The sequence below is a fragment of the Theropithecus gelada genome, chromosome 10 (assembly GCF_003255815.1).
Source record: "Theropithecus gelada isolate Dixy chromosome 10, Tgel_1.0, whole genome shotgun sequence".
Taxonomy (NCBI): Eukaryota; Metazoa; Chordata; class Mammalia; order Primates; family Cercopithecidae; genus Theropithecus; species Theropithecus gelada.
This window is the reverse complement of record NC_037678.1, coordinates 91,089,057-91,116,878: the sequence shown is the minus strand read 5'-3', so window position 1 is coordinate 91,116,878 and position 27,822 is coordinate 91,089,057. Positions and strand designations below refer to the sequence as shown.

The following is a 27,822-nucleotide window of genomic DNA, read 5'->3' as shown; positions in this document are numbered from 1 at the left end:
TGAGGAAAGCACTCCTCTCTGCCTCTTTCTGGCTGTGTGATTTAACCTCTGCCACTTGGTTTCCTAATCTGCAGAACTGAGGTAAGAACTAGATTGGATTTAGCATGAAACCTGAGCCCTGTGGCCAGTCTTGGTGGCCCAGTATGACCCCTGCCCACCTTACTCCACACTACCCCTGCCCAGCATGCCTCCCGTTCTAGGACACATCCTGCCTCAATGCCTTTGCAAGTACAGTTCCTTCTCAGAATGTTCCCCTGCTCTCCACACACCCCTCTCTTCCCGTGGCTGGCTCTTGTCATTCATGACTCCACACAGAACTTAATCTCCTGTTCAATAAATACAGAGTGACACCTGCACCTCACTCTCTAAAACATCACTTCATCTCATCATCTGCATAAAGCTTTTTGTCCTCTGAAGTTAGTGCAATCAGGCATTTGTTCATGTATGTACTGTCTATCCTTTCCCACTCAATGTATACTCTAAGAGGAAAAGTCCTGTCTACCTTGTTCACTTCTGAATCCCTATTGCCTTGACAAGTTCCTGGCATATAGTGGGTGCATAATAAGCCCTGGTTGAAAGAATAATCATTTCCTTATATAGGCGTTGGAAGGATTTGATGAGACCATGCGAACAGTGTCCCTACAGTGCCCAGTGCAGACTAGATGCTCAGTGAGTTCTAGCTATTCTTTTTGCTGTTGTGCTTGCCCCCTGCTTTCTTCTCAAATCATCCTACTGCTTTGTTCTTCTTTGCTCACACATGTTCCTCCATCCATCTATCCATCTATCCATCCATCCATTTCTCCATCCATCCATCCATCTCTCCATCCATCCATCCATCTGTCCATCTATCCCTCCATTCTTCTCTCCATCCATCCATCCATCTCTCCATCCATCCATCCATCCATCCATCCATCCATCCATCCAACATTTTTGGAATATGTTACAAGTGCCAGGCACTGTGCTAGGCATAGAGGAAATAAAAAATGCATAAGATGAGCACAGTTCTTGTCTTCAGGGAGGTCACTTCTCCAGCGGGAGACTCAGCTCAAGGGGTAAAGGTAAGCACTCTGATGAGAACTGCTGGACACAGGCATGACACCTGGTCCAGGCTTGGGAAATCCCAGTTCAACATCTGTATTGATACCTGAAGGATGAGCTAGAGAAAAAAAGAAGCCCCTGGTGGGGGCCCCTGTAACCACGTGGTCTGAGTTCAGACAGCCATTTTCTGGGACCCCCAGCCTCCAAGAAAACCAAAAGGCATAGTTTGGTTGGGCCAAATACTGTTACTATTTTGACCTAACATTATTAGTCAAAGAAGCATAGTCTGTACAAGCAAAAGCTTCTGGAAAATTTAAGTCTACCTCTCTATAAGCTAGTTCCTTAACTATTTTTGATGAAATATTTCACTCTGAAATAGATCATACACTTGATGCTTATCCTAGAGGATATGAGATACAACTTAACTTTTGCTTGAATGACTCAGGATCACCACCATTAATATAAATTATTTAACTGGGCTGACACATGGCAAAGATCTCAGGAGCTATCGATGTACAAAGGGATTGCTTGCTTCTGCAATTGAAAAAATAAAATTTATTATCTATTTAAACAAACAAAATGTCCTTCTATTGTGTGGGTGGCAAGCCACCCAGGTGCCGAGGCAAGAGACCGAGGGCACGAGCTGTTCCAGTATAATAAAATATATAAAATAAGAATAGTTATACTAGATATAGACAATAGATACGATTATATATGAATATCATTCATCATTAGTTTGTAGCAATTACTCTTTATTTCAATATTATAATAATCCTCACTCTATAATCATAACCTAGGAAAAACCGGGCCATTACAGAGATAGGAGCTGAAGGGACATAGTGAGAAGTGACCAGAAGGTAAGAGTGCGAGCCTTGTGTTATGCCTGGACATGGCCACCAGAGGGCTCCTTGGTCTAGCGGTAACACCAGCGTCTGGGAAGACGCCCATTGCCAAGTGGACCGGGGTCTAGTGCTAGCGTCAGTGTCAAGGGAAAACACCCGCTACTTAGCAGACCGGGAAAGGGAGTCTCCCTTTCCCCGGAGGAGTTTAGAGAAGACTCTATTCCTCCACCTCTCGTGGAGGGCCTGACATCATTCAGGCCCACTCGCAGTTATCTGGAGGCCTAACTGTCTCTCATTGATGCTGTGCTTCAGTGGTCACGCTCCTAGTCTGCTTTCATGTTCCATCCTGTACACCTGGCTCTGCCTTTTAGATGACAGTAGCAAAATGAGTGAAAGTACTAAAAGTCTCTGATATGCAGAAATAATGGTGTAAGCTGTCTCTCTCCCTCTGCCGTGGCTGCCAGGCAGGCAAGGGCCCCTTGTTGAGTGGACATGTGACCCACATGACCTTATCTATCACTGGAGATGGCTCACACTCCTTACCCTGCCCCTTTGTCTTGTATCCAATAAATATCAGTGCTGCTTGGCATTCGGGGCCGCTACCGGTCTCCATGTCTTGGTGGTTGCGGTCCCCTGGGCCCAGCTGTCTTTTCTTTTATCTCTTTGTCTTGTGTATTTATTTCTACAATCTCTCTTCTCCACACATGGGGAGAAAAACCCACCAACCCTGTGGGGTTGGACCCTACATATGTGTAAGATGGATATTGGTGGCAGACATGAAGTGGATGAGGCCTTAAACTCAGACTCTAACAGCAGAGAGAGATGTGGTAAATAACTGTGAAACAAGGAGGAACGTGGATGGGTCAACAGGGATGTGGAAAGAGATTATGTGCAGTGTGAGGATGCATTTGGAGAGAGCTTATAAGGATTAGGATTTAGGATGTGGGGAGTATTTGGGGTTCTTCTGTTCATAGGGATTCTTCCCTTATTAAATGCCCTCTCAAGGAAAGAGAGCAAACTACTTGAATAAAAGAAGAAGAAAGCAAAATATTAAAGCATGCCACTAGGATCTAGGGCTGATTTTATGACTCTCACCTCCCTGATTCAGTTCACCAGGTTAATCTGTCCCTGTTTCTTGTTCATTTACATTTTAGTCTTAACTCAGGATAAAAACTTTTCCAAATAGTGGAAGTTAGCATTACTTATGAAATGCAACATTCACAGCTTTAACCAAATCATGGCTTTCTAGTAGTTCCTAGGTTGTGATTATTACTGAAAAATAAGCTAACCAGAAATTTTTCCATTGAATTTTTAAAGCTCAAAATGAAATCTCCTTTTCAACAGAGGGTGCTGAAACAACTATATATCCATGTGCCAAATAATAAAATTGAATTCCTACCTCATACCATATATCAAATGGAATCTCCTTGACTTCCCTGGAGTTCATAAACTGTTTATTGATTATATTACTGATTTTCTACTTTCAAGAGAGTGGTCTACATTGGATATTTGTATCCCCAGAATAAAACGATCTTTTTTGTTTGTTTGTTTTTTGCACTGATTACAGAAACAGCAGCATTTGGATGGAAACACAACATGACACACCTTTCTCTACAGTCTTCCTAACCAAGTCTCCCCCAAGAGGACTCTTGTGTGTGTCATGGCTATTGATCATAATAAGCCAGAGTGGTTTCTGCTTCTGCATTTCCTCCTTGACTCCAAGGATAAAGTAGATCTTCAATTTCAAGACTTAATGTGGCTCTTGTACAATTCCAGCAGAATGACCACAGTGATCCAATTATGTCATCTTCAGATGAAAAACATGAATTTGGGCCAAACATCCACTAAAGCCTGAATTTTTGTTTTCATGATGTCACCATGTCAGTAGACATTGAGATCTGGAAAGAGTATGCTTTCATAGCTCTGGGAATTACTGACAGAAGAATAACGTTTAATTTGTTTGTTCTCTAAAGAGTATTGGGGGAATGTCAGAAGGAGAGGAAAGGAGGAGAGATCATTAGGGGAATGATATATGGTGTGCTGAATCGAGTTGGAATTTCAGGCCTAATATCCATGTCTAGTCAGGAAGATTTCAAAGTTGGTAAGAGAAACTAGTTTGCTTCTGGGGTGAGTTTTCATTTTGTTTTGAAAGTTTTTGATTTCACCTTCTATGATTGTCCCCTTTAATCAAAGTAAAATAAGAAATAATATCATGGATCTGAAGGACATTGAAAGTTTCTCATTCTCTGGTCCTGCCTGTCTCTCTCTCACTGGAGAGTCATCCTGGTAAAAATATATTATGCAGGGATGAATTTATCAGGTTGTTTAGAACCCAGTTTTTTCTTCTTCTTTTTGATGTCATTTTTTACCCACTGTCTTCTAGTCCTCAACAGAGGGACACAAAGCAGTTAAAATTGAGATAGGTCTGATTTTTAATTCCTCATAACTTTGATAAGAGGTAAATGGGGAAGTGAAACAAGCTGAGGAATAAACCAGATGGACTGCCAATGAGTTCATCAGACCCCTGTATGCAGCACTCTGAATCTGGCTAAGGAGCATCTTTATTGGCTTCTTTGTCAAGTATGACCGAGTAGGAACAGAAAGTCACTAAATGTTTTTAAGGAAGTTAGGTTGTGTTAACTGCAAAGCGTTTGTTCAGAGCATGATATGCAAGTTTGAGTTCAGAGCTGAACTGCTTGATAACAAGGGAGGATTGCATTACTGAAGAAACCAGTAATCTCCTATCTCCACCCTTTGCTCACGAAACATTTTATCTCATCTTGAAAATAAATGCTGAAATATTTTTTTAAATACAAATATGTTTTGGGGGGCACCAAATTACAAGGTTATTCATGCCCTCATGTCTCAGCCTGGACCTGAAGTGTCCCTCTAATTCATGAAAGGTAACTTTCACTGCTGGTGAAAGTGAATGCAAAGGCCGTGGAAGAGCTAAACATGGATTCCCATTTATTCAACAGGCTTTTCATGGCTTGAGTATGTGCCTGCCCCATACTGTGTGCCATGAAGAAGACAGACAAGTGAAAGGTTCAATGTCAGCCTTCGTGGAGCTTCCTGTGGTCAGGATACGAGGGTATCATAAAGCTGTCCCAAAACTTCAGGAATGAATCTGGACAACCACGTAAAAAATATTGTCATTCTGGAATGTCAATCTGTCATTCTTTTATATAACTTTTCCAACACTGAGAAAAATCATCTAAAAAAACTTGAAATGTAAACTTGAAAAGTATAGATCTATGTACAACTCTAAAACCTATAGATTAATGTACAAAGATGTCTGTGGTGTCACTACTTGAAACAGTGAAAGGTTTGAATCAACATAAGTGTCCAAGATCAGCAGCATGATTATGTAAATTCTGGAATATACTGTAATAATAGGGCACCTTGAAGATGATGTTTCCAATGAGATTTTGAGGAAAACATGTTTGATATAACAGGAAGTATAAAAAGCGATGTATAAAATTGCCTTTATAGGATCATCTTAGCTATACGAAGTAACCTAGAGAAAGAAAAATATGCTGAAATGTTAACAATAGTTATCTATGGATTAGATTCTGGGGGATTGTCATTTAATCCTCTAGAGCCGCAGGGTCCAACAGTCAGCCACAAGCTACACGTGGCTATATGAATTTCAGGCACAACACTAAACTAATTACCTGGATCCTTCTTGCATCCAAGTGGGTACATGTAACTTATGTGGACAGTGGGATGGGAACAGTTGGGATAGATACCACTTCTGGGCCTCATCAGAAAATGATCTACATAACATTCCATGCCCTTGCCTTCTCTGCTTTCTGTGTTGCTATGGGAGAAGGACTTTAAGATGGTAGAACCACTGGATAGACTGTGACAAACCCTGAGTTTCTGCTTGGAAGAGCCCATGGGAGCTGCCAGGATGGGAATATCTGCAGTGGAATTTGAGTAAAAAACCAAACCCTTGTTGGGCTACTTCAGTGGAATTTTGGGGTTTTTGGTAACATAGTAGCTAGCAACATTTACTCTGAAAAATAAAACAATAATTTGACCTTCTGTGTGAAAGTTGTTGACACAGCAGGCCTGGTTATCTAATCCTTGCATACCTCCAGGAGAGTCCAGAACCATGGTTGACCTTTGGCCAACCCCTATGAATGTGACCCTTGGGATGTTACAATTGATGACATTGGTTTGTACCCCAGAAGCGATAGGCCATGCTGTACCAACTTGTCAGGATCATTTGGCAAACTTTATAATGTCTACCTGGTATCTATGCTGTGGTTCTGAGATTCAGGCATCATGGCCGTTCGTGCAGCAGAAATGCACCTACCAGACCAGCCCTCCCCAAAAGCCTCAGCCTCCAGTGGACTTCCCTGGACAGAGACATCTCATGCATGTTCCCTGCAAGGGAGAAAGCACGTTCTGTGTGACTCATTAGGGAAGGAATTAGAGGCCTGCAGCTGACCACGCTGGGCTTCTCCTGATGCATTTCACTTTCCAGCTCCTTTTATCCCATATCCTGTGCTATAATAAACCTCAGCCATGAATGTAATCTGTGAGTACTCCTGAAACACTGAATTAGAGGATGGTCACAGGATGCCCAAAATAACCCCCACATAAGTTATTTCTCCAGGAATATAGAGAACATATCATCCAAAATAAGCATATGCTTTCTGCACGGCCCTTATATATCTTACCATCTGTTACTACCATCTGTTGACATTCTATCCTAGACATCAAACTCTTGTGAATTTGGCTGATGTGAGTCAATTTGTAAAAGCCTGATTGCAAAAGTCTCACCCTCTGGGCTGCAGAACTTAGAAGAGTTATTTGGAATTCTGTGACCCCTTGCAGTGGGTGATGCCCTTTCAGTGGCCAACCTGGATGGCATCTCTCCAATGTCTCTCTGACATGCGTCACTTAGCCTGTAATAAGGTGGAGGAAGTCTAAGTACACTAAAGTAGGAGTTGGCAAGTTACGACCCATGGGCCAAATTTGGCCCACCCATTGTTTCTGCATAGTCCACTAGTGAGGAATGGTTTTTACATATTTAAATGGCTGGAACAAAAATCAAAAGAAGTGTAATATATCATGACATATAAAAATGATATAAAATTCAAACTTCAGTTTCTATTAGGAAAGTTGAATTGAAACAGACAAGCCCGTTTGGTTATTTGTTGTCTATGGCCATTTTTCTACTACAGCAGCAAAGCTGAAGAGCTGTATAAACATCCTCTGGCCCACAAAGCCTAAAATATTTAGTATTTGCCCCTTGACAGAAAAAGTTTGCTGGCCCCTGCTCTAAAGTCCTGAATGTCCCTGCAAGCCTGACTTAGGAAGGCCTTTGACAAGGAGAATTTGTTTTCCCCTCAATATTACGATTTCTACACCCCCTTTGCCCCGAGACAAAGACCCTGTGGCCAAGGCTGTTAAAACAGAGTCCACGTAGCCCTGGATTTCAGGAGAAGTCCTGGAGAAAACCACTTACGTAGGATCCGTAATCCACAGCCAGGGTCTGTAGAGCCCAGGGGAGACCGAGGCCAATCAGAATGTCAAACACGTTGCTCCCAATGGAGTTGGACACGGCCATGTCTCCCATCCCTGCAGCAACAAGAGGTCACTTAAGTGAGGGAATGGAACCCAGGAGAGTGCAGGGGTCCCACATAGGACTCTCCCAAACCTTTAATCTCACAGCCAGAGTGTGGTTCTGCAAGCTCACATATGTGCTTCTCTTTCAAGGCCATCACCCATGTGAAAGGATGACACCAATTATCAAGCATAGAAACACACGTTCTATTGAATGGTTGACCTTTACTTCAAACATGATCACTGATTGAATATAAGTGATTCAAAAAACCAAATACAGTGATATGCTTTGTGTCTGTGTCCCCACAAAATCTCATGTGGATTGTAGTCCTCAGTGTTGGAGGTGAGGTTTGGCGGGAGGTGATTGGATTATGGGGGTGGTTTCTTACGAGTGGTTTAGCACCATCCCCCATTGGTACCAGCTTTGGGACAGTGAGTGAGATCTCGTGAGATCTGGTCGTTTAAACGTGTGTAGCACCTCCCCCCACCCTCTTGCTCCTGCCATGTAAGGCATGCCTGCTCCCCATTCACCTTCCACCATGACTGAAGTTTCCTGAGGCCTCCCCAGAAGCTGAGCAGATGCTGCCATGCTTCCTGTACAGCCTGCAGAACCGTCAGCCAGTTAGAGCTCTTTTTTGATAAATTACTCAGCCTCAGGTATTTCTTTACAGCAATGTGAGACACACTAATACAGATGATTTCAAAGATTCTGGAGATTCTGAGACATCCTTATGGAAAGAAATAAATTCAACCATTCTAGAAAGTGACTCCTGAGATCACACCTGCACACTGGGTCATCTTCCAACTGCCCCGCACTGTCTCTAGGCCTTCTTCAGAATAACTGAACAATGGTGTAGACAATAGTAGAGCTTCGTGAGGATGTCTATGGGACACTGGGCTAAGTTTTGTAGCTCAACGCACATTTGTTTGAAACAAATGCCCTCCAGCATAAATCAGGCAGATGCATCAGAACGAGTGCTGCAGAAGGGTGTGGCCATCTGGGGCATCTGTTTGGGAAAGTGAGCTGTGAGCCTGTGAGCTTGGCTTTGAAGGAGGGAAGGATCTGTCACACTCTGAAAACTGACCTCTGGGACCTGTCACTCAGAGGGCACTGCAGGTGGGTCAGCTTTAGGGATGGGATCTGTCCTCTCTAAGCCTCAATTTTCTTGTCCATAAAATGGGGGTATGATTATGCTTACTTCACAGAGCTGTTGTTTAAATCAAATAAGATACTGCATCTGCCATGCTTTACTCAGCAAAGGTTAGCTGTCAGTACATTTCCCACTACTTTGAATAATAGAAGGATGGTGATACAGCCTCCAGAAGAGGCTACGGGTGCTACCTGGAAATGTCTTTGCTTTCCTCAAGGGTGGGACTTTCTGGATCATTTCTCTGTTCTTCTGATCCCAGGAAACCTTTCAACCAACATGGCATCACCCTCCCTCCTTCCAAACCTTGTTAATTGCCAGGTAGGTACCCCAGGTAGAGAGGCCCTCTCTTCCTTCCTTCCTTCCTTCGTTCCTTTCTTCCTTCCCTCTTTCCTTCCTTCACTCCCTCCCTCCCTCTTTTCTTCTCTTCTCCCTCCTTCCTTTCTCTTCTCCCTCCTGCCTTCCTTCCTTCCCTCCCTCCCTCCCTTCCTCCCTCCCTCTTTTCTTCCCTCCCTCCTTCCCCATTGCCACTGGAAGTCCCACCTTGTCTGGCCACAATGAGGCTGGCCATGCAGTCAGGCACGCTGGTCCCGGCAGCCAGGAAGGTGATCCCCATGATGACATCAGGAATTCCCAGGGTGTAACCAATGATTGTGACCTAGAAGGAGCAGGAAGAGATGGTGAGCTGAGGGTCACCTCAAGCCCCACCGGCCCATGGTTCTTCTGATGGAGACTCACAACAGGGTACCATCTGGGCTATCTCTGTGGGGTGCAATGTCTGCTCTCTGTATCAATACTATGTGGATGCCGGCTGGGGCGACAGGTCAGGGGACGGTGCTATAATAGGACCCATGCTTTCCAACAAAACATTGGTCTTTTCACTTGTTCTTTTCAGGTGAGGTGGGTGGTTTGAGAAGAGAAAATAGAATTTCTTAATATTGGGACAGAATATTTGAATTACGGGTGGCCCTGAGGAATCCAGAATGGATGGATGCTTTGCTTGGAATTTGAGTGTCCATGTCAGGGGGGATGCATAATGGGAATTTAGAAGAACTGCAAAGGGGCTGGATTTGACAGTATCCGTACTTGTCAGAAAAGGCATAACTCTAAGGTTGGGCACAGTGGCTCATGCTTGTAATCCTATCACTTTGAGAAGCCAAGTTGAGAGGACTGCTTAAGTTCAAAAGTTCTAGACCAGCCTGAGCAACATGGTGAGACCTTGTCTCTACAAAAAATTTTAAAAATTAGCTGGGCATGGTGGTGTATGCCTGTGGTCCCAGCTCCTTGAGAGGCTGAGGCAGGAGGATGGCTTGAGCCCAGGAAGTTCAGGCTGCGATGAGCTGTGATAGTGCCATTGTACTCCAGCCTGGGCAACAGAGTGAGACCCTGTCTCAAAAAAAAAAAAAAAAAAAAAAAAAAGACAAAGCCGTAACTAGCATTTCCTTTTCTCTGTTCCTTGAAGCTTGGTAGCAATTTGCTGTCCTCGTCCATCTTCATCATAATAGCTTCTGGGGACCATTATCTTAAGTGAAACAGCTCAGACACAGAAAGTCAAACTCCATATGTTCTCACCCATAAGTGGGTGTTACGTAATGTGTACACTTGGACATGGGTGTGGGATGATAGGCAATGGAGCCTCAGAAGGGTCAGGCGCAGAAATGTTGTGTTTCTGCATCTCATTTTCCTCCCTGGAGACGGAAAGTCAGGAAGGCCAGAGGCCACCCCAGTTTAAATTCAGCACAGAATGAAGTGGGGTGGGTGATGACAAATTACTTTAACGGGTACAAGGCACATTATCTCAGTCATGGATACATTAAAGTCAGGACTTCGTCACTTCCATCACACAATATGTCCATGTAACAAATTGCACTTGTACCGCTTAAAGTTATGCAAATATAGAAAAGGCAAACGTAAGCATGCTTAAAAAAACAAAAGCAGTTGATGAGGCAGATGATGAGGGAGCTGGTGGCAAAAAAAGAGGTAACTGGAAAAAGAGACATATTCCCTGCACGTGGGCCCAAGAAGAAGATAACTCACAAGAGTTGAAACTGTTAGATCATTTTAGGATGCCACTTTCCATAAAACTACAGGAAATGCAAACCACATGTTGTCAGGAGCACATTCTTCTCACAGTTCCTCCTGGGCCAGCCCTTGAGAGACACCTACACCCGGAACCCTGACTTCACTCCAAAGGCCATAATCCCTCCTTCCCTGTTCAAAGACTGGGGGGATGTGAGTGAAATCCATACAGATGCCTGCCTTGCCTCCTTTCAAACCAGAGAATGCAGCTCATTTCTGTTCAGTACTGAGCAGAACTGAACAGAATTGAACCTGGGGTGGCCACAGGGCTTTCTGACTTCCAGTCTCCAGGGAGGAAAGTGAGCTGCAGAAACACACGCTGTTTCTATTTTGTTGCTTTGCAGCAAATGGAGTTACCGGCATCCTGGCCAAACCTTGTTTTTCCTTTTTAACCCTCAGTTCAGTCCCTGTAGGAATCTGGTTTGGCTCAGCCAGGCTTGGCCTCTGGCTCATCATTTTCATGATCATATTTGTGGCTGGGTCTGGAGTTCAGGGGAGCAGACTGCTCAGGTGGCTGGGACCAGGTCTCCGGCTTCTCCTAGTTTTCTCCCTTAGTCCTGGGCATTGATTGGGACTTACTAGAACCTCCGCTGGAGGGAAAGGAAGCAAACAGAAGGAGGTTGAACCTCAGATGAGTCAGGTCAGTTAGACTGCTGGTTAGGGGACTGCACAGAAAATCACATAGCACCTTAAGGTCAGGGACAGCCAACACTGTCCCCCAAACCCAGATAAGAGGTGGCACTTGGTGCATATGTCAGATAAAAACATTAGTGAATGCAGGATGAGGGAGAAACCCTTGGCTATAAACCTTGGGTTTTAAAAAAATGTTTGTGATATTGAGGAAAGAGAATATTATGAATTAGTTGTGTCAGGTTTACCAATTTGCAATCCATGTAACAAAATTTTTCTGGGTATTTTTGGTCCTACCAAAATACCTTTTTCAGAACCTTCTTTTTAGCTCTTGAGTTTAATTCTCCAGATTTATATTGCATTTCTGTCCAACACTCAAGGCAAGATTAATTTGGATTTGCATCATTTTGCCATGTCTTTTAATTTCTGGCCAATTCTAATGATTTGGAATTGCTCCCCCGTTAAAAAGTATAGCCATAAATGGGCAATGCATTCTGGAAGGCTGGGTTTCCTCAAATGGCTTTGTTAATGTCAAAGCCACTGAATCAATGTCAATCAACTAATGTCAGTCAATGTCAATCAACCAATGTGAATCACTGACTCATTATTTTAGCCTCAGAAGGGACCCTTGAGTGATCACCTAATGCAATGCCTCATTGTCTGGTTGAAGAAACTAAGTTGCTGATAGGGATTGATCACCATTTCCCAATTCTTCATGCCTTTCCTCCATGTCCTTTGCCCTGAGACATGGCTGTTCTTCCCACTGGAGCAGGTGGAGTACATTTCCCCCATGCCATTGATGTGGGGCTTGGCCAGTAAAATGTGAGTGGACGTGATGGCAAGTCAGGGCCAGGAGAAGACCAGGGAGGCATCTCGTGTTTTCATGTACTCTCTTGCATTCTAATGATGCACTGTGAGAAGAGAACATCCCAGGTAGCTAGCCTCTAGTACAAAGAAAATGAGCAGACATGTGGAGTAGACATGGACCCCACCTGCTGCCTGAATCAAACACAACCACCCTGAAGCCTGAGAGACAGTTGCATAGCAAGTCCCAGCTAAGATTGATAAATCTACAGTCAACCTGAAGAGGTGTGAGCAGGAGAATCGATGCCTGCAATTCTAAACTACTAAGTTTAGGAGTGGTTCGTTGTGCAGCTTATTGTAGCAATAGCTGACTGGTACAGTTATAGGCCGAAACCCTGACTCTTATTCCCTTCTTTTTCCTCTAAAGAGGTTTAACAGTGCCATGGGGTCCCAATTGCACTCACCATCCACACCATCATGTAGGAGAAGGCTGCGATCCACAGCGTGGAGGAAGCAAACGTCACCATGAACCATTTCTCCCAGCGCGGCTTGTTGCAGTTGGGTACAGTGAAGTATAAGACGAAACTCAGTGGCCAGGTGAACGCCCATTTCACTGTTTCCAGTTTACCCGCTGGAAAAATGAAAACGGCCAAAAAGAAATAAAAAGAAAAAAATGATAAAGAACCCCAGTTAGCTTTATTTCCCTGCGCTGCCAAGTGTCTGTACTGCTTTCCCCAGAATTAAACCTTATTATATTGCTCTTTTCCTAAAACATTCAAATGACTTTCCATCACCAACGAAACCTGACATACAACACCAAGCAGAATTAAAACAAAAATTATCCACTGCCCACCTGCTAGTTAGGTATCCGGAATGAGAGGGTGAATCACTTCTTAGTAACACCGGACTTGGGGGATGGTTTGGCAGATGGCCAGGTGGGAAAAAAGAGGAGGATACTCAGGACAAAAAAGAGGCGGAATGTGTGTAGGTGTAGGGGGTCGAAATGGGGGTGGGGAGCTAGGAAGACCACCAGTGGGCTTCTGTTTTCCACGTTTTCGCCCAATACTACAGCGTCAGCAGACGCAGCGCCACCTGGTGGAATTTCTCAGCATGGTCTGTCAGCGGGCCGGAATCTTCAAAGAGGATTTGAAGGCTCTGCCTAGACTTGTATTACTGTCCTAATTAACTGCTAATTCACCTCTAGAAAGAAATATGCATACATATTTCCATGTACTCCTCAATGCAATCCAGATACACAGTGTCTCTACCTTCCAGAAAGTTTCCTGTGCCTCTTTCTAGTCAACTCCTCACCCTCTACCACCATAGATACTGTTTTAACTGTTTTCCAACTTCAAATAAAACCATATAGGATGTTTTCGTGCCTACCTTCTTCTGTTCAGCCTAATGTGATTGAGATTCATTCATGTTGCGTGATCCATTCCTTTTAATTGCTGTGTAGTATTCCATCCTATGAGTGTGCTACGATTTGTTATCCATATGGCGGTGGGTGAGCATTTGTTTGTTGCCAGTGTGAGGGTATTACAAGCCAGATGACTGTGAACACTGTTGTACAAGTCTTTTTGTGGGCATGTTTCATCTCTCTTGGATGAAGACCCAGGAGAATTGCTGAGTCATAGGGTGGATATTTATTTAACTTTATAAGAAACTGCCAGTTTTCCAAAATGACTGAACCATTTTATATTCCCATCAGAGTTAAGGAGGAATTTTTATAACATTTAAACAGTAATTAAATGTTTAATAAAATGTATTTTAAAATTTTAGACCAGTATCCAGTATTTGTTTCATATATCCTACCAATCTCCCAATAGTTTCTAAAAACTGCATAGATAGAACAATTATCTAACATTATTTCGGGCACCCTCTGGCCTCTCTTAAATGGCCGAGGCACAGTGTCTATGGGAGGCAGAGGGGTTTCTCATCAGATGGTGCTGGGCTCTGGTCCCTGCTCTGTGGCTGATGAGCTGAATGACTCCGTTATTTAAATTCTCTACACCTCAGTTCCTTCATCTATGAAAATGTGTATACAGCAGCACTGAGCTGACAGAGTTGCTTGGAGAATTAAATAAGATGATATTAGGACGACGGCTGGGACAACATGAGCTTGCAAGTTGTTCCAGTCAAAATCCTGGGAGTCATTCTTGATTCTTCCCTTTCTTGTATCCCCCACAGCCAACCCTGGCAACCTGACAGGGTATTCCCACCATCTCACTATTCCCACAGCCTCCGCTGGGGCCAGGTTCACCAAGCCTGGCTGACAACCTGGCTTCCTAAGGGGACTACTGCTCCAATGCCTGTCCTATCTCCATCTGTTTGCTACCAGTAGCCAGAGGAAAGAGCCTCAAAAATCAAATTGTTCTAGAACCTTCCATTGGTCTCCACTGCCCTTAGAGTAAAACCAGGTCTCCCCACCATGGTCTGTAAGGCACTGCCTGATTTTGCCCCAACTGCCACTCTCCCTGCTCACATACTCCCTGGTCTTGGCTTGCTTTCTGTCCTCAGAGACTCCAACCCTTTTCCTGCCTCAAGGCCTTTGCCCTCACAGGTCTTCTGCCTGGATCTTCTCATGGCAGAGTCTGCCCTGTCACGCAGACCACTTCACTGCTCAAATGTCATCGGGCCCTCAGATAAATCTAAATATAACCCTTATCATCTCAGTCCTGCTTTTCTATACTCCTTTTTATTTGTTTCATCCAAATATTTCCTGTCTTAAACCATCAGGGTTGTTTGTTTCTTAATTTATTTTCGGTCTCCATCAAATTAGAATAAAGTCCATGAGAACAGGGGTCTTCTCACTTGTTTAGCACCTGATTTTGAAAGGCAGGAATAGTCCTGAGCTTATATCACATTTTCAGTAAATAGCAATAACAATTGTAGTAATAATGTTATTATGAACAATTTAATCAGACAGACCAAAGAAAATTACTTGTTTTTGAGAATCTAAGGCTATCCAAAATACAAGTACAGAGTAAAGCAAGCAAACAAAAAATTACTAAGAAAGGAGAAGTATTTTCCTATTAGCCGCTATGAATCTTGTTAGATTTAAGATTTGGAGACGGTCAAGTGAATGATGAGAACAGAGAGACTGTGCTTGCTTTGTAAACCAGGAAGCCTGGCTGAGAGTTGTTTGGAGACGGGCTTCCAAATGTTGCAGAATCCAGGATATGGGCAGCTCTTTGGATCCCACATGCATCCTGGAATTCTGCACATTCCTAAATCCTGCAATGTGCTGATAAGGCATTTACCCATGTGGAACTCCAAGAATCTCCTCAATGGCCTTCCATATGGCTGATGCCCTCACACGGACAGGGAGACTTAGTTTAGTTTAAAATGCACACCCAATCAAAGATGACAAAGAAACACATGAAGAGGAGGAGAAATAATCCCAACTTGACTCTTACATTTTTCAGAAAATAAATAAATAGAGGGAAGAAAAAATGAAGTCAGAACTTACAAGTGCAAGAGCTTGGAAAATGATATTGATTAGACAAAGTTGCAAGAAGTGTGAGTGCCAGTGAATGTTGAGTTCTTATCAACTGTTTTAAAAATTTCTGACTGGACACTGGGAGGGCATTATATCTGGAAAATGTCATTTTCAATGATACATATGCTTGCTTTAAGTTATTGCCCCTTTGTAACAACAACCACCTTAAAACTAGAAATTCAATGAGCATTATCTGAATCATATATTTAAAAGTAACACAGCAAATATAACAAATATAAGGTACAAATATAAGGTGTGTTTTAAAAATGATTTTGAGGAGCAAAGACAGTCAAATAATGATTACCCACATTTTAGCTGGTCTTAATTTTCCTTCTGTTTTTTTTTTTTTTTTTTTTTTTTGGAGACAGAGTCTCACTCTTTTGCCCAGGCTGGAGTGCAGTGGTGTGATCTCAGCTTACTGCAACCTTCGCCTCCCAGGTTCAAGTGATTCTCCTGCCTCAGTCTCCCGAGTAGCTGGGATTACAGGCGTGCGCCACCATGCCCGGCTAATTTTAGTATTTTTAGTAGAGACGGGGTTTTGCCATGTTGGCCAGGCTGGTCTTGAACTCCTGAACTCAGGTGATCCGCATCCTCCCTTTGCCTCCCAAAGTTCTGGGATTACAGGCGTGAGCCACTGCGCCCAGCCCTTAATTTCCATTTCTGAATAAAGGGGTTAAAAAGGTTTCCTTTCCTCTTTGAGTCAACAACATTTCTGGACATTTTTTCCATCTTCTGCTCTATTACCATTGGGTCAAAATAGAGTAGCAAAGGGGATAGGTTTACTCTTCATTCATTCATTTAATACATATTTGTTGAATGCCCTCTGTGGCATTTTGTGCCGGCCGACTGCTGCAGGTGCTGGGGGTACAGCAATGAATTAAGGGAAAAAACTTCCCTGCACATGGACCTGATGTGCTGGTGATTACCTGATTTCACAAAAGTCAGCCAGCAACTGAGAGCTGAAGCCAGGGGCCTGAGCCGGGCCCATAAGCATGATAGTATCCCTTTGGGTTGGACTTGGCTTTAGCAAGCAAAAAGATTTGTTTCTAAATTATGTTCCTCAGTCTGCTTTAAGAAAGCTGAATTCTATCAGAGAGAGAAAAAGTTATTGCACAGTATTTTAGACCTAGACTTAAATATATGCATTTGTTCCGATAATATAGGCAATAAAAATGCACACTGTTTTAAGGTAAAAAATATAGAAAAATATAATTTTGCTTTGGAAAAACCTACTTGTATTTTGGTGTATTTCCTTCTAGTTTTTCTTTCCCATGGAAATGTGTTTACCTATATACACAAGAAAAGGTTTCTTTTGCTGTCTGTCAACCATAAGGCTTTCTTCACCCAAAAGATAACAACAACTGCACGTTTATATGCATGTATGTGCATATACCAAGTGTAGGAGTATATAATATATATTATGTGCATATAACCTATAATATAGTATATACATATATAAACATAAATATGTTAATATCTGTGCATATATTATACATGTATACAATATATTGAGTGTATACAGTATACATGCGCATGTTAATGTGTTATATCAATCTTGAATTGCACACTGTACATATATGTACATATACGAACTCACAAACAGTATTCACATACTCCTAAATAATTACTTTCTTGGTAATCATCATACCCACTCTAGTCAAGTCCTGAGAGAAGAAAGCACTGCGGCTGGGTGCTGGAAACACAGGGTACTCACGCCTTGCAGGACGACTACGAATGACTATGAGAGAGAAACATGTCCTCATCGTGTGGGTGGACCCTTTTCAGGCCACAGGAACTTGACTTGATAGGAACCCATCTTGGGGCTCCCAGAACTGACTCCCTGGCTTCTGGATGCCCTCTGCTGGCCAGAAGCACCCCTCAGGCTTCTCACCCGTAAGCAGAGGCCTGTCTGCCCCTGCAAGGGGCCTGGCTGGGCATTCAGTCCCCTTGCCTTAAAATGGAGTTCCTAATTCTGGGCCTGGGATTCCTTAGCAGCTGGTAGAGGGGAAGAGACAGTTGTAATTGGGGGAGTTCACTCTTTTCAAAGGCAGACTCGGGCTCTGAATCAGGCTTTCGTGCATCTTAGAAGAACTGGGATGATCGCTGAGTGCCTCTAGGTCTCTAGCCCCTCGGTGCTCCAAGTGTGGCACACAGACCAGCAGCGCCAGTGTCGCAGGATGCGGGGGGTTCTTGATTAGCAATGCAGACTCGGGCCTCACCCTAGACCTCCTGAATCAGAACGTGCATTTCATTAAGGAAGCCCAGGTGAGAAGGGCTGGTAGAGAAGAACTTGGAATTCTGCTTTCTATCTTGGCAGCTGGGGGTCCTTGAATGACATGGAGACCCCACGGGATGGTATGACCACACAGAATATCATCTCCTCTCTCTTGCCTGTGCTTCAAGAAGGACATGGGAGGGGATGTGGGGTTCCTGAGCCTCAGGTGCAACATTTGTTGGGGTGAGATGCCTGCAGCCATGTCTCCTAATACACAGGAGCCCAGAAGGTGTGGCTGGAAGGTCTGAGGCCTCCATCATCTGCAACCTAATCACAGTGAGACAGAGGGTTGGGAGCAGGAGTTTCAAAGACCTTGAAACCGCACGGTGAGCTCTCATCCAGAAGAGAAATATGGAACCAAGGATCTGAAGGGGGCGCTGGGTCCCAGTCAGTAACGAGGCCCAGGCACTGGGCCAGACTTGGCCTCATCTCACACACGCATCTTTCATTGTCCCCTGGAGGGGTGCACTTGGGGATTCTGGGCTCCCAAGATGCTAACATAGAACTTGGCCACTTACAGACCTTCCACTGGCTCGACTATTTCTTTAATTAGTGAAAGAGTTTAGCAAAATAAGCATTACTGGAGCTTGGTTATGGCCAGCCAATGGTGGACTCTGAAAGCAGGGGCTGAGTAGGCGGAATTCTAGACATGGGTCCCTAAGATTCTCAGGGTCTGTGAGTGGGATGAGCTATCAGCCTTGTGACTTTGCTGTGCTGTATGGCACAGTTGACCTTTAGGTAGAGAGATTGTGCAGGTACCTGATCTAGTTGCAAAGAGTTCTCAAAAGTAAAAGGGGAGCCAGAGAGATTAGGAATGATGGTGGGAAGAGGTCCACACATCCAGGTGAAGGTGGAGGGGCTCCATGGCTTTTAGGAACAGTGGGACATCCCCAGCTGACAGCCATCAAGGAGCTGTACAGCCACAGTGAACTGGTGCCTGGTAATGATTTCTCCCAGGGCCTCTGCAAAGGAATGGAGCCCTGGCTACACCATCATTATGGCCTGTGAGACTAAGAATCCAGCTGGACTTCTGACCTACAGAACTGTAAGGTAATCAGTGGGTCTTGTTTTGAGCTGCAAAATATGTGGTATTTTGTTAGGCGGCAACAGAAAATGAATGGAAGGGTTTAAAAGGGAGGAAAGGAGTGTTTTTTGTCATTTAATTCTTAAGATGTTTCTGTTTTGGTTGATGGGAAAGGTTGCCAAGAAATATATCCGATGGTGGCAAAATGGATAAAGGACAAGTGTACATTTTTTCTATGAAGATAATGTACTAACAAGTCATGATTCAGCTTTGGGTGGGAGGTGAGGGAATGGGGGGTTATAGGAATGTGGATGAATATTTTCTGATTCGTTTTGATAAGTTCTTGATGAGGTTGACATCTTGGGTGCCCTGAGTGGGCACAGGGCAGCTCTGATTGAAGTTTTACTTGCTGTCCTCTGGACAGAAAGGAGCTCCCCTGGAGCACAGCAAGACCCTGTATCTGAAATTAACACTGGACTCTGACACTCGGCACCATGTCCTACCACTAAATGGGCTTTGAAGTGGATCAAACGTTTCCTCAGATAATCCTGCACATTCAAACATCCCAAAGAGGTTGCTGCACATGTATACTGAGCCTCACACACTTGACAGTCAATGTGAATCAGACTAGTGTACTCTTCCCTGAAACAGCCAGAAGCTTCTGGAAGGTCCAGCAAATAGGCAGAATTCTTTGGGCTTGGTCCAACTGCTCCGATAATGGGTGGGGTGGGGTGAAACAGTTTCTGGAACAACCAAGTCCTTGTTGGAGGCAGCAGTTGGGAGAGGAGGACACTGCCCTGGCGACTGAGGTCCTGAAAGCTTCTTCAGGGCTTGGCGTCCACCAGGGCTGACCTTGGCAGGACAGCTCTCCTGGTGAGGTACAATGGGATGGGTGGAGGTGACTGATGTGCCTCTCCTTTTGTGCACCAAACTGCCTTGCCCACAAGGGTCATGGGCATTTCCTCCTTCATACCAAAAATTCCTGCAGAACAGCTAAGTAAGATAAGACCATCCCCTGAAACCAGCCCAACTGTCCCATAGAACTGATGTTTATAGTTTCTTTTGAATTAATATAAAAACTGACTCTCAGCTTTAAAACTTGAGAAATGTTCATTTGTCTTCTCTGAGCTCTTTTCTCAGGAAATGGACCATTAGGCCTCCCAGATGGCATCAAGGAACTGAAACTCACCAGATCGTTGTGTCTGGACAATGAGGAGTCAGATCTCTCCTTCATCGTGATGCCTGATGGACTGCCTACTTCCTGCGGAGCAACTCCTCTTCCTTACTTCTCCCTAATTCCTATTTGCCGGAAGGTAGCTACATTCCTTCCCTGCTATATAAATCCCCAATTGCAGTTGCTCAGTGAGATGGATTTGAGACTGATCTCCTATATCCTCGGCTGCAGCACCTGATTAAAGCCTTTTTCCCTGGCAATATTCGTTGTCTCAGTGACTGGCTTTCTGTGCACTGATGAGCAGGACCTAGACCAAATCCCTGGCATTTCAGTAACACTTGTACAAAACACAGCTGATTAAAGAGCTCACATTTCAACCAATGATCATGGACCCCCATCTTGGCCATCTTTGAATTTCTACAACAAAGTCCTGCCCAAAGAAGACTTGATATACATATTCTCATGTTCATACAGAGATTTTAAAAAATTGAATGGTAAAAAGATCATTCAAGTCAGGGGCATCTACTCAGTGTCTCAAAATAGCTCCCAACCCCAGCCCAGACATAGAACCTCTTACAGGGGGGGTCGAATGGCGTGTATGGTCCTTCATCATCATCGTCGTCCTCCTCTTCCTCCTCGTCATTCTCATTGTCCTCATTTTCATTCTCTGTTTCGTTGCCAGCCTCAGCCACAACATCGTCCCTCCGTGTCCCATTCACGCCCCTGTCTGGGGCACTGCTGGGCCCTGTCCCATTCTCCACAGTGTGCTTAATTGGGATTTTGATGGCCACCTCGGATTCCCCGTTGGTATAAGCCCTGCTGTTTATCAATCTTTGTCTCTGGAAAGAGAAAGGTGCACTCTTACCACGGTCCGCGGGATTGCAAATACCTTACACTCAGAACACGAACTGTTGGGATTTTTTCCTGGCAGCTGACGAGATGCTTCCAGAAGACCCTGGAGTCAAGTTTTAAGGGGCCTCTCAATGTGATAACCAACTCCAGACAACGTCCTTCTGGGAGGAAAGATTAATTTTTGCAAATTTGAATTTGCAAATTAGAATTTGCAAATCCCTTTAGAGGAAAATTCTTGTGTCTGGAATGTGCAGTTCCTTGATACTCTGTGTACTGTGGTGTCATCTTTCTTCCCCAGACTGCAGGAGTTCCTGGGTCCCTATGTGAGAAAGCTGAACAACTGTGTTTGGACTAGTGTATCAACAAGGCTACACTCCAGAAAAGGAATGCACAGCAAAATTCAAGTTAGGGACTCTGTATTACTTTAAACTAAGGTAACCCTTAGTTAGCAACAATTTCTGTGCAAGTTTACGTCAGGGAGCTTTATTCAAATGGAACAATAGAAGAAAAATGTGGGTGAAAGGGAGAAGGAACAGGGGAGTTTTCTATATAAATGGGAATTAGTCCATGTCTCAACACGTGGAGGGAATAGCAAGGGCCAGATACACAGCTGGTCCAGGGAACTAAGATTGGGAAATGGCTGAGGGATGCTGCGGTGCTAGACTTTGAGTTAGGTGCTTCTTCTTTCTAACAAGAAACGTTCTCTCTTTCCCAGAGTTTCCCACCCCTGTCCAGTGTCAGTGGACAGTGCTTTCCAAGGTACCTCATTGATCAACATGCGACTGGCCATGGAGAGCCGGGTCTTGGGGGGAAAGTGGCTGGTGATCATGATTCGAAGGCCAGCCTCAGAGAAGGAAAGCTGGTGTGGGTAGGCCGACAGCAGCTCGTCCACCATGATCACTGATGCTTTGCGGTGGAAATTTGCTAGGGAAATGGAAAACATAAGGTAAAATAACATTGAGGCCAGGAACAGGAAAGAGGCATTCATTTATTCTTCCTTCCCTTCCTTTCTCTTCCTCCCTTCTTTCCTCCCATCCATTCACCCATCCATCCATCCATCCATCGATCCATTCATCCACTCTTCTTTCCTTATTTCTTTCTTCCTTCCTTCTTCCAATCCATTCATTCTTCTTTCCATCCATCCAACTCACCTATCCACCCATCCATCCACTCTTCTTTCCTTATTCCTTCTTTCCTTCCTTCTTTCCATTCATCCAGCCAGCCAGGAAGGGTTGCAGTGAGCAAATTTTGAACAAGTCAAAATCTCCTTTCCATGGGTGTTAATGTTAAATCTTTTGAAAGGACTTGAAACAATTTAAGCATCATTCATCGACATGGTAAGAATTAATGATACCATAAGAGAATTCCTCCTTGTCCTCAAAGGATTCTTTTCCCACCACTCAGATCTGGGGCACAGAGAAGACTCTAAGAACTTTGTACCCTATATGCCCTTCAAATGTCAGCAATATTCATCCTGAGCTGTTAAATGCTACTGGATTGACGTTAGTGCAGTTCTGCACTGGGGGACATGGTGGTGAAATGTACACATTCCCTCAGTGCAGTCTATGAGCAGAGCTGACAAGGGGTGGGTGAGTTGTTCATGTTACAGAGAACCGAGGTCAGAAGGGTGCTTGGGACAAATCCTGTGTGATAATTCACCAGAAGGCCTAAAAAAATGTGGCACGAAGGGTCCAGCTCCCTCTCTGTGAATGAGCAGTATATGCACACAGCTCAAGGGTACTTGGCTGCAGCCTCTTGTAGTACTAGCTCCTGTTTTCCAAGCCACTAAAGCGTGAAAGGATCTCTGGAAACACTGGCTAATCCTAGGTAGCTCTCTTTGGCATAGTCCTTTTATGGTTATAAACTACCCAGAAGAGAATAAACGCAATAAAATCCTCATGTGAAATGGTACTAAATCACTTAAGTCATTTGTTAAACATATGTATAATGATTCACAAAAATATATCAAATATTTAATTTTGAAAATCTAATAATGATGCAGTGATGTCAGAGATATGTTCGAAAATAACCCATAGATGTATTTGAAAATAACCTTTCTAATTTCTTTTTTTTTTCCTTCCTGCAAAGCAACCATATGGGAACAAGAAAAAATAAACTCTTACATTTCAAGAGAAAAGTTTAAAAAATTAAATAAAAAAACACATTCCAGGCAAAATTCAATGATATTTTCTGAGTTCCTCTAAGAAAAAATATTATATGTTTGAGAGCGCCATATTATTTCCCTTAGTATCTCAGCTGTTTTGTAAGACTCGATTGAATATAAGAATTACTTTGAAGGGGAAGGTACTTTTCTATTTGTATTTGCAGCTTGCAAACTGAGTTAGTGTAGCCTTAAAGTGAATTTGGATCTAGTAATACACTAATAACACCTGTCGTTTATAGAGCATCGCACTAAACTCTTATACATATTTATCTGCTTTGCTTATTACAAAAATGATTCTCATATTTCAGAAGAGAAAATTGAGGCTCAAGAGGTTATATAACCTGCTTCATAGTCACACAGCCAAAATGGGACAGAACCGGTATCTCAGAACCTAGGGTCTCCTTTCCTTTGCCATCCTGTTCTCTGCAGCACTCCCAGCAAATGTGTTGCCTGGAAATTTCCAGGGGGCTTTCTGAGCGCCAACGGGCTTACCAGGTATGAGATGGCTCCATGACATTGTAGCGAAAGGGAGGGTTGGAGGACTGGAAACTTCTGCTCTATCTTGGGGCAGGGAGTGTCTTCTCAAGGCCAGCTAGGACACCCCATGTGTGGCTATGACAGTGGGCAGATGGGCTCATATTCTAGCACTTTCTTCTCGCACACAGTATCCCCTTGGTTACCTTTCTTTTCTTTTCTTTTTTTTTTTTTTTTTTTTTGAGATAGGGTCTGGCTCTGTTGTCCTGACTAGACTACAGTAGAGCAATCTTGGCTCTCTGCAACCTCTGCTTCCTGAGTTCAAGTGATTCTCGTGCCTTGGCCTCTCATGCAGCTTGGATTACAGGTTTGGGCCACCATTCCCGGTTAATTTTGTTGTATTTTTAGTAAATATGGGGTTTTGCCATGTTGGCCAGGCTGATCTTGAACTCCTGGCCTCAAGTGATCCTGCTGCCTTGGCCCCCACAGTGCTCTCCTTGGTTACCTTTCTTAAGTAGCACCACAGTTGCGTCGCAGTTGCTGCTGTCATCAATTTCAGCATTGTTGGCCAATCCGTTGACCATGTTCCCGGCACCTTTTGTCCTCCTCTCAAAGCACTGATGTATGCAAGCGTTATATCTGAGCAAAGTAACAAGTGGGCAGAGTCCATCAGTGTTTGCCATTCTGCCATGTCTCAGCTCCCACCGAGTGCTCCTGGGAGCTCTCCCAGTCTGCATGTACAGTCCCCAGAGCTCAAGTTATTACTGTTCTAATTTTCTCAACCCATTCCCCCTCAGAATATACAACCTGTCCCATTTCCCAATTTATGAACAAATGGTAGGTGAAAAGAAAACCACCATTATAGAAATAAACCAGATCACACTGCTTACTTTGCAACCTCTTTCATGCCAGTGGAGGCCTCTCTGGGATTGAGCTCCCCTTCTCAGTCTGCATATGGAAGGACTGTGCTAAGACTCAGTGGGATGGTCAAGGTCTACCTCCTCTGGGCCACATCTCCAGGGCCTTTGTAATCAGGGACCAGTTTTTTGGAAGAAGGGGAAGCTGCCTCATCCACACCACTCCCCAAGAGCAGTGGCTGTGTGTCACAGTCTATGTGCTACAGGTCAGTTGGCCATCTAGGTCTCTATGTCTTTGGTTTCCTGAGGTCACGGATTGGGATTCTGCAAATTTCTATGACTATCGTGCCTAAGTTCCAGATCCAGTGGGCCCTTGGCTTTATGAAAACTTCTAGGCTAGGATCCTCCCGAATGATCAAGTGAATACATTGTGCAGTGTTCCTTACATGCCCCAGCAGGCTCAGGTGGGAAGGGAAGAAGCTTGTACAAGTTCCAAGGGTGGTTTTTTGCAAGTAAATGTTCCAGTCTCCCTAGCTTTAGTATGAGAAGATTCCCACAGAGGGATTCTAGAAAACTCATAAAAACTCATGGGCAAAGACAGCCAGGCACAGTTTCCAGGTCACAGAAGGCTGCTACTGTTTTTCCCCATTCATCATTTACTGGCCATGGGGCAGCTCACTGGGGACCTCCAGTTTAACCTCCAGCCTCCCATAGGAACGGCAGCTAGGCATGGTGACCCTAAGTTGACAGCTGGAAGGCCACTCAACCTGGCCATGGGATGGCTCACTGGGGACCTCCAGTTTGACCTCCAGCCTCCCATAGGAATGGCAGCTAGGCATGGTGACCCTAAGTTGCCAGCTGGAAGGCCACTCAACCTATGTTTCTCTTCCCCTCCTCAACTCTTTTGCTGCTACAGACATGAAGCTCTCTGGATTCCCTCCCAGCTATCTCCCTTGCGCCTGATTCTTCAGTGGGGGCAGCTCTAGGGTGGCTGGCTTATGGCAACAAGACCTCAGAGAGATGAAGAGCTCCTCTGTAGCTGGACCATCTCGTCCATGAGGTCTTTCCTGTACACTCTAGGAACATGCAGTTACTACATTGCATGAGAGAGAACAGAAAACTAGTCAAAGTGACGGGTGCCATTTGTAGTTCATAAGACACGAAGCATAGAATTAGAACAGCACTATTTTGCAACCCAAATGAAATAATGGATCCAGATACTGAGCACTGATGGCTGCCAACATTACAGAGAGAGAAAGGCAGACATCGGCGTGCCTCCTGATGATGGAACTCACCACCACTTGGGACATAGTCTAGCCCGAATCAGATCAATTACAGACATGCAGGAAACACAGAGGCCAAGGGAACAGACTGCACCACAGCATGGGATATAATCAACACTTTTCAACCGTGGGCAACTCTGCAGAGCAAACAGCCAAACTTCATCAAAGAACAAAGTGCAAGGAAAATGCACACACACACACACGCATATACAGACACTCACACAGAGACACACACAGACACACAGACACACACAGAGACACACACACAGACACAGAGACACACAGAGACACACAGACACACACGCAGACACAGACACAGACATGCAGCACACACACACAGACACACACACATAGACACCCAGACATGCACACACAGACACACACAGACACATACACAGACACAGAGGTCAAGGAAACAGACTGTGCCACATCAGGGGATGTAATCAACACTTTCCAACCGTGGGCAACTCTGCAGAGCAAACAGCCAAACTTCATTAAAGAACAAAGTGCAAGGAAAATGCACACACACACATATGCACACACACACATGCACACACACACAGACACGGCACTCAGTCAAGGGCCACCGATTCTAATGAGTGGAATTTATTTGAATTCTCATTTTAAAAATATTTATGATATTCAAGAAACTAAAAGAAAACAATCAAAAAGACATTTGTTAGGCCACTGAAAATTTGAACGCTGGGTATTTTATGACATTAAGGAATTAGTATTAATTTTAGGTGTGATGATAATGTTGTGGTTATGTTAAAGACAATTGTCCTTTTAGAATCCTAAAAGAGTATCCAGCTATGTCTAGAGAAGTCCAGATGTATACTGGAATTTTTGTGGATGAGCTAGTATGATGTCTGGGACTTCCAAATTACAGAAGAAAAGGGAAGTGAATATAGTGTGGATGGGGCAACTGTGGGTTGATGGTTTCTGGGGCTGGTGATGAGTGCGTGGGCTTCATTATACTATTCTGTTGACTCTTGTAGATATTCAAAATTCCTGTTAGTGAAAAGACCTCCACACTTTATAGACTCAACAAGGATGCCTTGCCCCATAGGGTGACAGGGAAAGAGGTGGTGTTTCTGTCATCTTGACTTAGAATCCATTTCCCTGAAAGAAATATTGACTTGCATAAAGGTTGCTTTTTTTTTTTTTTTTTGAAACAGGGTCTTGCTATGCTGCTGAGGTTAGTCTCAAACCCCTGGCCTCGAGAAATCCTCTCACTCTAGCTTCCTGAATAGTTGGGATCACAGGCATGCACCACAGTGCCCAGTGATTAGGTTTTGCTTTTAAAGTACAAAAGCAAACCCATGTATTATACATTTATCAGGGTTTAGAGAACAGGATAATAATACTATACAGTGAGGGCTTTCTTGAAACTGGATGCAGAGTTAAACTAAGCTTATCTTAGCTTGACAGCTTAACTAAGCTGTCGCATTCCGTTCTCATGGAATATATATAATAACAGTAGAAATTATTATTAATCTTTTTTTGCAGAAGAGGAAACTGAGATTCAAGATGGCTGAATAACTTGGCTGAGGTCCCATGGCTGTCAGTGGCAGGGGGCTCCGCTGTCAGGGCCAAATGTGAGGCACTGGTTCTTAACCACCAGCACACATAACCCATCTAGGTAACAAATCCCAGAGCAGCGACCGGGGATGTACAGAAGTCAATCCTTGCCAAGGCCAGGCATGCTTCATGCTCCCTGAAGGTTTCTACCAACCTGGACAATCTGAAATTGCTTTCTGACCTTCAGATAGAATGTTTAAAGTCCTTTAAAAACTCTCCACCTAGGACGCTGCTGACGATTTTAATATATGCTGGTGTTTTTTTTTTTTTAACTACTGTTGCTGTTTTATATTTTTAATTGAATGTTTTAAATTTTGTGCTTGCACCCTGAAGCTATTTTATTGTGAAGCATGCAATTTTATAAATCAGATTTGATAAAACCCAATGATTAAAGCCTCTGATTGCAGAGGGGGATGGCTAAAGAGCAGAGATTTCAATTTAGAACTTAGGACCAGAATTTATGCAGAAAATTTCATGAGCACAGTAGCTTCCATTCCCGGTTTTGTTTGTATCCTGCT

At 43.9% G+C, this 27,822-nt stretch overlaps 1 protein-coding gene across 1 annotated transcript in view; it reads right to left on the bottom strand.

Annotated features, from left to right (window-relative positions):
• The window catches only part of SLC24A3 (solute carrier family 24 member 3), a 498,945-nt gene that overhangs the window by 18,181 nt on the left and 452,942 nt on the right, over window positions 1-27,822 (bottom strand). Inside the window, exons 10-15 of the mRNA XM_025400528.1 lie at window positions 24,089-24,222; window positions 21,709-21,869; window positions 20,671-20,932; window positions 12,583-12,749; window positions 9,149-9,263; window positions 7,360-7,472 (exon numbers count right to left, since the gene is read on the bottom strand). Coding sequence (XP_025256313.1) covers window positions 7,360-7,472; window positions 9,149-9,263; window positions 12,583-12,749; window positions 20,671-20,932; window positions 21,709-21,869; window positions 24,089-24,222 — 952 coding nt within the window. The remainder of the gene's footprint in view (window positions 1-7,359; window positions 7,473-9,148; window positions 9,264-12,582; window positions 12,750-20,670; window positions 20,933-21,708; window positions 21,870-24,088; window positions 24,223-27,822) is intronic.